The 12,500-nt window shown below is 38.0% G+C and overlaps 1 protein-coding gene across 2 annotated transcripts in view; it reads left to right on the top strand.

Moving 5' to 3' along the window:
* The window catches only part of LOC138978619 (tyrosine-protein phosphatase non-receptor type 11-like), a 50,317-nt gene extending 40,029 nt beyond the window's left edge, over nucleotides 1-10,288 (top strand). For both annotated transcript variants that reach the window (XM_070351380.1, XM_070351379.1), the window contains exons 13-15: nucleotides 1,123-1,274; nucleotides 2,774-2,901; nucleotides 3,445-10,288. In XM_070351380.1, the coding sequence (XP_070207481.1) occupies nucleotides 1,123-1,274; nucleotides 2,774-2,901; nucleotides 3,445-3,481 (317 nt within the window). In that variant the 3' untranslated portion in view covers nucleotides 3,482-10,288. The remainder of the gene's footprint in view (nucleotides 1-1,122; nucleotides 1,275-2,773; nucleotides 2,902-3,444) is intronic.
* Nucleotides 10,289-12,500: the final 2,212 nt, after the last annotated feature.

The following is a 12,500-nucleotide window of genomic DNA, read 5'->3' as shown; positions in this document are numbered from 1 at the left end:
CAATTTTGCTAGGAAAGACCCTTTTGTCAATCGTGGGATCTTTAACGTGCACACCCCAATCGTGCAGTACATGTTGCCATATTATTACTTTGCTTTAATTGAGTCCTTTAAAAAACTGATAAACCTTACGAAAACTGGAATAAGTAAGGGTAGAAGGAAACAAGGGAATGCCATCAAGCCTGGGTTTGACCTGGACATACCAGGTTAGTCTCCCTTAGTGTGTGGGTGTGCATGTCTAGTAGATACATAACTTGCCTAGGCTATCTCACTCACACAACTGCGAAAGGCAAACTAAGGTGAAAACAAACAAGAAGGTTTTTTTCCAGTGACAAGGCCCAAAAAAGTTAGGCCCGGTAGGTCGGTCACTTCAAACACATTTTTTTTTTTTTAAGTTTTCTTTTTATTTACACAGGCACATGTTGCTTTTCATTGGCCGGAAATTATGCGAGCAGTGTCCACTGGATGTCGGAGAAGAGTCACTCTCAGTGTTGAGTCTGCAAAATCGAGCTTTGTAATTTTGAATACATACATTTTTGTTTGATTTAGGGGTCAAAAAAAGTTCTGGGGTCCAATAGAAACAACTCATCAGCCTTTAAGGCCAGGAGCTAGCTTCCATGAAAATACACCGTTTTTCTCTTCAATTCATTTGACCATAACATTCTTGAAACAGAACAGTTTGTGTTAAAATTTGGTGTACAACAAACAGTTCTGTTTCAAGAATGTTGTGGTCAAATGACTTAACACTTTGTACCCCAGTTGACCAAGTTTTTTTTTAGCCGAGACCAGCTGTGCTGCAGCAGGTCACTCAGAATTGTATTAACTGTGTAGTAACTGTGTATCAACACGCTGGAATGCAGGCGTTAGATGGACGTTACAGGAAGCGACTGAAGCTAACAGTCTGAGCGGATATATTCGTACCTGGTCAGATAGAATCATATGAGTGGGTACGGATATATCCGTACCTGGTCAGATAGAATCATATGAGTGGGTATGGATATATCCGTACCTGGGAGACAATGAGTTGAAGAGAAAAACGGTATATTTTCATGGTAGCTCCGCCTTAAAGACTGATTTCTTCCAGTGAGGCCGATTCATCAGCTAGAATGGTTGTGTGTGTCTTAGGGTTTGACTGCGACATCGACATCCAGAAGACGATCCTGATGGTGCGGTCACAGCGGTCGGGGATGGTGCAGACCGAGGCGCAGTACAAGTTCGTCTACATGGCCGTCCACCGCTACATTGAGACCGAGAAGTCACGGCTAGTTGCTGGACAGGTGGGCATGTTCATGACTCTCCTCAAAGTTTCATGGTTAGAATGGGATGGGTCAGTGGCTTTTAACCACTTTGTTGCTGCTGTTCTGGGATTGAGGCTCATAAGGTATGACGAGTGATTTTCCTGTATTTTCCAGAGTCCACGTTCAATGCACTCTATCCAGACAAAATTGTATAAATAGAGAATATTACATGGCTTGCTGTGTCGTACCAGATTAACACGATTTTTAAAAAAAAGATTGAAATGCGACGAAAGCAAAAGCGTTGTGTTATGTCTTTGTGCAACCTTCTGTAATTTCTTGTGTGACAGGGAGACGACTGCATCACCCTTCACAGCAGGCTCTGCAGTTGTCAGCCGTTGAAGAGCGCAAGCTATTTATAGCTGGACGTTACTTCTACGTCGCTGACACCTGTGAATTGTAGAGTTCTGTTTGTGATGGGGTCTGGCTGCTGCTGTACACTTATATGTTGTTGGGAACTTTTGAGTACCCATAACAGTTTTATAGGGCTATTAAGTTAGCTCTAACATTCTCAACCCTGGATGTCTGGCTTAGGGTTTATTTTTATTTATTTATTAGTGAGTATTTCTACGCACATACCCTCCCAGAGGGGAGGCTCATGGCGTTTACAATATGCCGTGTGAGATGGAATTTTTTACACAATATATCACGCATTCACATCGGCCAGTAAATCTCAAGCGTGTTAGGCGAGTATATACTTTGATTGTGATTGTTGTGCTATTTGCACTCAGTTACACCCGTATACAGTGGAACCCCCCTTTTAAAAATTAAGACCCCCCAAATTTAAAGGTGCTTGTCTACATTTTTATACCGAAATCGCCATTTGACCATTAAAATGCAGAGTCTATTATCTACAATTATCAACAATACACCCCCTTTCGATCAGGAAAGACGAAGCCAGTGTAGCCGTTTGAAAATTCATTGTAGTATTCCAGCGTAGTACTCATAGTAGGATATCCTTATTTGGAAAATGCCAAGCGCAAAACTCCTCTCAAATCCCGTGCATTTCGTGCGTTTAAAAAAAAGCGTGGACAGCTCTCCAGTGTCAAACTGTTGCTGCACTTGTTTGGGCGTGGCTATAAGCATAGTGACATGAATTTGATTGGTCAGTATTTTTAGGCAAAGCACATGTTTTCAGCAAACAGAAAACAAAATATTGGAAGCGTGAGTCACATATATATATACATATATTTTTTTTTCTATAACTTTTTTCCCCATGGTTCATTCATCATCTGACATAACTTTTTAGCGAAATCTAACCATAAGATTATTGAAAAAAAGTAAAAATGTAGACGACCACCTTTAAGACTTTCTCCTTTTAAGACCCTGTTTTTTTTTTACTTTCTCTTCATAACCTGTGTAAATTTACTCCATTTTAAGACTCCCTCCTTTTAAAGACCTGATTTTGTCAGATTTGTGGAGGTCTCAAAAGGGGGTGTTCCACTGTATTCTCTGTAAATAAATTATTTTTGTCTGTGCAGCTGAGCCAAAGTGCGGGCAGAGAATACACCAACATAAAGTACGCCACTGACAGCGCGCGACAACACAACAAGAACAATCCGGCCTTGCCGCCTGTTTTCGCACACGTACGGGATAAAGCTCCGCCAAGGTAAGTGCATAAGCCATGAAACTGAAAGCATTCACCATGCACTCATTATTGGTATTTTAGAGGTTTTACTTCTTCGAAGAGTGTTAAATCTTACATTCAGAAAGAAATTGCTACAGTGGGTCATTACGGTTTTGTGAATTGGATGTTACACTGTGGAATCCCCCATTTGAGACCCCCCGATTTAATCCTCCCTTTCACCACCTTGCTTTTTCAGACTTTCTGTTCATAACGTCTGTAAATCTACCCGTTTTAAGACTCCCTCTTTTTGAAGACCTGAATTTCTCAGATTTGTTTTAGGTCTTTTAAGGGGGGGGGGGGGGGGGGGGGGGGGGTGTAATCCACTGCAGAAGAAAAAAATTATTGTCTGAGATCTTTCGGTTTGTTTGTTGTGGGCCGGTGGTCGCTTTCCAGAATTAGTGGCAAGGGTGGGTTCCACTTTACGAAAATTAGTGCTCGACTACCTAACACTGAAATCGATATTTTACTGAAGAATCATCTTGTCTGATCCACATTTTTCCTTACACTGTTCATTTTTGTTTTCAGACCTCCCCCAGAAGAGGTGTACCAGAATTTGCATTGACAGTGGCACTCATGCACCTCTATCACACAAAAACTGCTTGAGTTAAATACTCTGACATTCTACAAGTGGACGTGCGAGCTTTGAAATTAAGTCACCAAGCTTTGAAAAAAATATATATGAGGATGGATTGCTTTCTTCTGTTACCACTATGGAAACGGATTAAATTAATTCACCGCTGTGGCGGTTGTCAGCTTGATTCTTTTGTCATTTTAAGAGGCTTCTACAGATTGCTTTGATATATTGAAACACCAGTATAATCAACGTGTCAATGAAAAGCCTTATACATTTTTTCAGTCTATAGATATTTTGAATCTGTTGAAGTTGTTTCATTTTTATTTCTTTTTGTCTATTACTTGTTCCCCTTTAATTTGTTTTATTTTTTATTTTTTTCTCTTTTATCTGGGCTTAATGTGAGGTTTCACCAGTCAAGATTGACATTTCACTGCAGAAGAAAGATGATTCAAATGTTAAGTTTTCACAAATATGCAAGCTTAATACTTCACAGCGCATGGACAAAAATGAGTCAATTTGATGAAGTAAAGGAATGAATAAGTACTATGAAATCATCATTTGTTCCTTCAGTTCACAGATCTCGAAGAATAAGAGCGCACGCTTTTGAATGCATCACAGCTAGCTATCATGTACTCTGGTTCGCAGGTACGGCACAATTCAAAACTGTGTACCTTGGACATCGCATTGTATAAATTTAAATCAGCAGGATTTAGCTACAATCATGCTTCTGTTGTGGCCGTGTGAAACTCAGCTACTTACATTCATCAATTTGAGATATGAAACTCTTGCTCCAATTTTATCAAGTTGGAGCATGAAACTTTTACTTCAGTGGATCTGAGTCACGCATTCATCCATTCGAGATGTGAAACTGTTTTACTCAAATTCATCAAGTTCAAGTATGAAACTTTTACTTCAGTGGATCAAGTCCATATGATGTGAAACAGCTGTTTAATTTCATCAAGGCGAGAAGTGACACTGTTCCAGGAATTCATCAAGTCAATTCGGTATGAAACTATAAGCTTCAGCTGATTGTGTCAAAATGTGACAGTAATACTTCATTTCATCAAAACAAGAGCTCCAACTTCAAGTCAAAATGTGAAACCATTTTTACTTCAATTCAACAAGTTGAGATATATTTAGAAACAATTGCTTAAAATCGACATCAAGTCAAGATGTGAGACTGTTTCTTGAATGTATGAAGTCAAAGAATGAAACTTTAACTTCAGTTGATCAAGTCAAGATGCGAAAAAATGACTTATCTTCATCAAAGGAAGAAGTTACTTCAGTTCATCAAGTCAAGATGTGAAATCAATGCTTGTAATTCATCATATGAACAGGATGTGAATCTGCCTTCAGTGCTTTCAGTCAGAGTGCATCCTTTCCTTTTTTTATTTTTATTTTTATTTTTTAACAATTCCTACCATTCAGGCAGCCACATGCTGTCTTCACGTTATGTTTGATCAGCTGCCAGGCCCTTGCATATTAAGAAATCAACCCGAGATCTGTAACATTCACGCCAATCTTGATGAACACTGCAGGCACATGGAGGTGATTGACATGTGAATTAAATCTGAACTGACACTGAGAAAATAAATCTCTTCATGCTGTCTTAGGGGCTGCGAACCCAGGACCAATAGTCTAGTCTAATACTCTCGTAAAAAGCTAATAGGTCAGTTTTGATAACATTCTTTAGCTTTAACTTTTGTGAAAACTTTGGTTTAGGGTCTTTGTTTTATAGTTGCTGAATGGTCATGGTTAATGGAAGGAGGTTAATTGTGCTCGTGGGCTTTCAGAGAAGTGTAAAGGATATGCAACTGTTTGCTCTGAATTCATGAAAGAAACGCTAACTGTCGCTCAGGTTATAGCTGAAACTTGAATAGTAAACTTGCTGATTAACTGGATACGGCACTGTGGATAATAAAATCCTGGCAGCGTGCTTCATATAGCGTCTGTTGTGAGAATGTGGATATGCGCGCACCCACACGGCCACAACATCCGGGAGAGCAAGTCAGGCTGACGAACGCAACCGTCTGCTACAAGCGATGCTACGACCTCTGTTTTGCGCCAATTTAAAAACAGCTGAGTCCCTAACTGGATACGGAACTGTAGATGTCAGCAGTTCCGGAAGACTGTGTGGAATGAAAGCTTTGGATTAAGCCTGTCATTAATTGGGCGAAGTCGACTACGCGAAGCTTGCTGCACGAAGCTATAGCACTAAATTTTCGGTAAAAAGACTTCGGGAAGTCTTTGCAAAGTCGACTTTGGGCTCAATTAAAGATGGGCTTAAGCATCAGTGTACTTTGCATCATTGTACTAGTACAGTGTATGGACAGAGATGATTTGACAACACGAAGTGGACTTATTTGTTATTAGATTGTTGTAATGTTGTTGACAGATAATTGTCAGATTGTTGTACATGTAGGATATTGTTGACAGATCAAATCATGGTTTATAATAATGTTGATTTCCTTGATTAGACGAATGGTATGACCTGGATATGGTTGTTGCAAAGAGTATATCCTAATCTTAATCATGCATAAAACCAACTCTGATTGCCTCTCATTTGAATGTTCCCATGAGCTCAAAATTTGTTTCATTGGTGTACAATTTTGATGTTAGCTCAAGAAAAAAAAAGTTACATTTCAAGAATATATATTTCTTTTTGGTGACAATTTAGCAAAAAAAGTTATTTACAGCTTGCTTTATTTATAACTGAATGGTTTTTTGGTTGCTTATTTTTGTTGTTGTTGACTTTTTGAATTAACTCAAACTGTTGAACAACATTTTGCAAATTTTTCTAACAGTTGAATAAAATAACAAATATAAGGCTGAGGTGATTATCTTTCATTGTTGTTAGATGTTGTGATGAGGTTTCGTTCAAAATATGCATAGTGCATGAATACATTGGAAAAGTGTACTTCAAAGATTTTTTTTAATCAAATGTCCAGAGAAAAGTCAAGGGTGTGTTGTTTTCTTCATAGGAAAATTCTTCCTTTGAATTCCAACATCATCAGGTAAATAAAAATAGTAAAAAAAAAGTGCATTAGAAAGTTAAACTGATAGTGATAAATGTTTTTAGAGTTTAAATTAGTGATACATTTTTCACTCAATTAAGGATTATATCTTATGTTAACACCGTGCTGTCAAAAAGATGCCTTTTTGGACGACTGAATTGCCGTTGAAAAAGCTACTTTATCACGCTAACAGTGTAACGATATGAGATTATAAACAAGTGTTAATAAACTTGAGTAAATTGAAAGTCTTCATTTTTACATTGCAATGTTTTCATGATCACTAATGATATTGCTTAAAGATGATACCTAATCCTTCTGTTTATTTCATTTCTTGAATTACACTAGATATGTTCAGGCTTCAATATGGGATAAAACATAGACCAAATAGCCTGGACCGCCAACTCGTCACGTGACCCTTCGAGGTTACGACTCTCGACTTTCAGGGGCGCGTCGCGTCCGGTTTGAAAGGCTAGCGATTCGAAGACAGTGAAAAGAAAGCACGCTTCAGTTATTTGTGACAATGGGAGGTGACAATGAACTGGATTTTCCAAAACTCCAAACTAAACTTAACAAAACTAATCGAAAAACATGTTCCATATGCACTTTTGCTGAGTTTATTTTAGCATTTTCAGAACTTACCTCGGCAACTTCGTCCATGTTTACAATCGACACCGGATATCACGTCCCCCTGATTTCTGAAAGGCTTGTAAGCGTAGGTTCCTAAATGCGAGAGGCCGCTACCTCGTAATAGAGAGAAAGAGCGGAGAGAGAGCTAGTTGGCGGTCCAGGATAAATGGTCTATGGGATAAAACCATGCTTTTATTTGTTTATAAATCTAAAATCTACAGCCTGGGTACTAATTTCTGTGCAGAATGGAAACTTATTTTTGGCTGGATTTATGCAGAGCTGCCAACTGTTACGCGTAGCATGCTAACGTCTTACGACAAATTGCTTCATAGTTGCACCCAGCTTAAAATTGCTACGCTATAACAAAATATCCACAAGCATGCAACAGTTTGCGCTTTACGGTGAGTCCTGGTACTCATTTCTGATTCTGACTCCACCCCCCGCGGGTTAGGGGGAAGAATTTACCCGATGCTCCCCAGCATGTCGTAAGAGGCGACTAACGGATTCTGTTTCTCCTTTTACCATTGTTAAGTGTTTCTTGTATAGAATATAGTCAATGTTTGTAAAGATTTTAGTCAAGCAGTATGTAAGAAATGTTAAGTCCTTTGTACTGGAAACTTGCATTCTCACAGTAAAGGTCATATTATGTACTACGTTGCAAGCCGCCCTGGAGCAATTTTTTTATTAGTGCTTTTGTGAACAAGAAACAATTAACAAGTGGCTCTATCCCATCTCCCCCCCTTTCCCCGTCGCGATATAACCTTCGTGGTTGAAAACGACGTTAAACACCAAATAAATAAAGAAAGAAAGAAAGATTCTAACTCCATGTAGCGGTCACAATTTGTGTCACAAAACATTGTCCACACAGAAATGTGGCACTGCAGACACTCTCTATTGGACATTTTATTTCTTTCTTCTAAATGAACTTTAACAAAAAAATGGTGATATATTTTTGCGCGAAATAGTTTAAATGTGGCTGTGGGAATGATTTTAGACAATGCTACACTTAATCATCAGCTAACGCTGAAAATTATGAAAAGTTTATTCCTACGTACACTCAAGGTTTCACATTAGATTGGCAGGTCTGTTTATGTTCAAAACCGGCCCCTTTGATTGAAAAAGCTGAAAAATTCATCCATAAAAAAAATTACTGTGCTGCACGAAAGTCACAGCCATGCAGGCTGTTGAATTTTGGAATGTGTGCAAGTGAATAGTGATAGAATGCTCTTAATAATATATGTGCAAGTGATGGAATGCTCATGATAGAATGCTCTTAATAGTATATGTGCAAGTGATGGAATGCTCATGATAGAATGCTCTTAATAGTATATGTGCAAGTGATGGAATGCTCGTGATAGAATGCTCTTAATAGTATATGTGCAAGTGATGGAATGCTCATGATAGAATGCTGTTAATAGATGGAATGCTCTTAATCCCATGTAAAAGCCTGGCCAGATCGGTAGTGATTTACATGATTGTGTACTCGAGAGGGAACGTGTCTGCAAGGAACATTATTTCAATGCAATTAGCAGTTTATGATTTTTGGTACTGTTGCTTTGTTTGAGCTGTCACACCCTTTTTGTTTGTTTAGCAGTTGATGATTTTTGGTAATGTTGCTTCAATTGAGCTGTCATACTTTTTGTTTGTTTGTACCACAAAGCTGGAATTTGTGTCATGTTGTTGCTCTTATTATGAACGCCTTGTTTTGCTTTTTTATGACGATGACACAAGGTGGCTATTGATATAGATGAATGTATGTGGATACATTTTAATGTGAGGATGCCGAAACTGAGATTTAATCATGTCAGTTTTGTTTTGGTTTAATTAATGTTCACATAAGCTTTATCTCCCCCTTTCCCCTCCCGCTCCCCGCTCCCGTCTTTCTCATTTGTTATGTTCTACACATTGTTGTAAGATTTGATTTTGTATACAAATCACTTAGTCAGACAGTCTTTCATGCAGTTTTCTATTTATTTTATTATTGCAGGTACATAGCTTGTATATTTTGGTACTGAGAATTATGAATGAACTGTCCCTTAACTGCATTATATTTGCAGGTTATAGGGGGGATTTATCAGGCATGGGAATTATCCACGAAATCGCGGATTTCCGCGAACAGGAAATTACGTTTCAGCGAAAATTAAAAATTGTCCGCGGCAAAAAAAGGTAAATTAAATTATATGTATACTATTGTCTCTCTATTTATTATTTGCTTACACGAGAACTCTCAAAATATTGGTCTAAAATGCCAAAAATCGTTTTCCTTCTGGGGGGCTTTGCCCCCCTGTTCCCCCCAATGGGGCTCTGCCCGGCTGTACCCTGCTGGAGCCTAGGCGGCCCCCGGACATCGGCCTATTTTCAGAGTTTTTTCTATTTTGGAATTCCCATGCCTGAGATATATAAGGGTTGGGGTGTACATGTGTGTACATGTATTGGTAATGGGGTTGGGCTTACATAATATATTACTCTGATAAGACTGCAACACTGTGACTGTAACTTTTATTCAGGTGCTAGGATAATGTTATTTTTGTATTGCCCATTCATTTTTTCAGCTGGAGTTGAAAAACAAAAGAAATAGGAGCTCACCAGCACAAAGACAGCACAGATAAGGCAAAAAAAAAGAGGTGTGGTTAAGGTAACAGCCAAAAAAATAAGGTAGTGTACAAATGAAACCTACTTGACAGGGAAATAAGTGTGCGACTCGAGCGCTTTCGCTTTCATTGCGTTTTCTGTACTCGTTTTTTGTAAAAAATTAAAAATTTTTTATTTTTACAAATGTAATAAAAAGTTATAGGGTCGGCCCCTGAAAATAGGGTAGGTCGGGTTACCGTAACCACACCTATTTTTTTTTTAGGCCTAAAAACAAAGTTGAATTTTTGCCTTTCGAGGTTTCTTCGGACAACAAATACACAGGAAAACAAAAAGCAAAAACAAAAGTAGCACAAACCAAAAAGGGCTTACAATATGAAGGAAAACATAGAAGGAAAGAACTCTAGTCACACAAAAAAAAAGAAATTTCAGTGGAGAGAAGAAGTAGTTAGAAAAATAAAGAAAACACACCAAAAAAATCATTCATTCTGCGGCCGCGGAAGTGACACTTTTTAATGTAGCTCTGATATAATTCTTTGTTTGTTACATTTTATTTTTGACACAATGTGCCATTGCATAAAGGATAAAACTTGTTGTTCATTCAATGAGCGGTTTTGCTGCTAGCATTGGTCACCTCCCTTGGCCCAAGGGAGAGAAGCGTCTTACCTCCCTGTCGCGCTCGCGACAGGACACGGGTGAAAAATCTCTTCTTTGCGATGTGTAAATCGGTACTTTTCTATTTAATTTCTGCAGCTTGGGTAACTGCGCCATGTGTAAAAGATGGGTAGCATATGATTTGGACATACCTCGACACCACAAATTTAAAAAACAATGAAGACTATGCACAGTTACCTAAGCTGCAGAATAAAATAGAAAAGTACTGATTTACACATCGCAAAGAAGCGATTGTTCACCCGTGTCCTGTCGCGCTCGCGCCAGGGGAGGTAAGCAGGGCTAGCAGCAAAAGCGCTCATTTTATGATTCATTTTCCGTCATGAACTGTAATGGGGTTTCCCGTTTCTTTTGTGTTCCCCCTTTCCCCGTCGCGATATAACCTTCGTGGTTGAAAACGACGTTAAACACCAAATAAAGAAAGAAAGAAAGAAAGTTTCTTTTGTGATTTCTATTGTCAAAAGAACCTATTTTTTTGAAAAAAAATATGACAGCATTGTTGATGGTAAAACAGAAGAAAGTTATGTGAAAGTGAATTTGTATGAACGCTTTTGATACAAGTTTGATTGTTTCTTTGTTTAAGGTGTATATTTCGTTTGTGTTTTGCAAGAACGAAAATCATGGTACAATTGTAGTAATACCTGTCCTAATAAAATAGATTTTGTGGTAAACAAATAAATCCAGATGCATAATTGCAGTCCAAAGAGAAAGGTACTAGCTGAAACTGCCTCTGATGATTAATTAATTAAACTACATGTTCACTAATCACCTCACTGAATGTTGTAACTGTCATGTCTGCCATTTGTGTAAATAAAAGCAAGGAGTTGTAAATACTTGTAAATTCAACTGATAATGAAAACCCAGACAACAGGGTTACAAATCATGGACCAGAAAAATAGACAGTTAAATTGTGACGTTTTGTGTAGGACCTACTACACTTTAGAACGACGAAACAAAAAGGAGACTTATTTTACATGTGCGTGCGGACACACTGACTGCAAATCAAATCAAATCAAAAGTGCACACAAAAACAGGAAACACGAGTTAAAAGCAGCGCAGGAATTACAATTCCATTTAAACACTGCACACATGCTCAAAAAGTGTGTATATATTGACGCAGGCACACACACACACACACACAAACAAAAACCACACGCGCAGTCTTTTTTATACAAGGCTGAAAATATCATTAAAAAAAAGAGTTAAGTTTAATAGGAACGTTAGTGTGAGGAGGAGAAAGAAAAAGAAAGAACAAGTCGCGTAAGGCGAAAATACAATATTTAGTCAAGTAGCTGTCGAACTCACAGAATGAAAGTGAACGCAATGCCATTTTTCAGCAAGACCGTATACTCGTAGCATCGTCAGTCCACCGCTCATGGCAAAGGCAGTGAAATTGACAAGAAGAGCGGGGTAGTAGTTGCGCTAAGAAGGATAGCACGCTTTTCTGTACCTCTCTTTGTTTTAACTTTCTGAGCGTGTTTTTAATCCAAACATATCATATCTATATGTTTTTGGAATCAGGAACCGACAAGGAATAAGATGAAAGTGTTTTTAAATTGATTTGGACAATTTAATTTTGATAATAATTTTTATATATTTAATTTTCAGAGCTTGTTTTTAATCCGAATATAACATATTTATATGTTTTTGGAATCAGCAAATGATGGAGAATAAGATAAACGTAAATTTGGATCGTTTTATAAAAAAAATTTTTTTTTACAATTTTCAGATTTTTAATGACCAAAGTCATTAATTAATTTTTAAGCCACCAAGCTGAAATGCAATACCGAACCCCGGGCTTCGTCGAAGATTACTTGACCAAAATTTCAACCAATTTGGTTGAAAAATGAGGGCGTGACAGTGCCGCCTCAACTTTCACGAAAAGCCGGATATGACGTCATCAAAGACATTTATCAAAAAAATGAAAAAAACGTATGGGGATTTCATACCCAGGAACTCTCATGTCAAATTTCATAAAGATCGGTCCAGTAGTTTAGTCTGAATCGCTCTACACACACACACACACACGCACATACACCACGACCCTCGTTTCGATTCCCCCTCGATGTTAAAATATTTAGTCAAAACTTGACTAAATATAAAAA

Source organism: Littorina saxatilis, linkage group LG10 (assembly GCF_037325665.1).
Source record: "Littorina saxatilis isolate snail1 linkage group LG10, US_GU_Lsax_2.0, whole genome shotgun sequence".
NCBI lineage: Eukaryota > Metazoa > Mollusca > Gastropoda > Littorinimorpha > Littorinidae > Littorina > Littorina saxatilis.
This window is presented reverse-complemented; position numbering and strand designations above follow the sequence as displayed.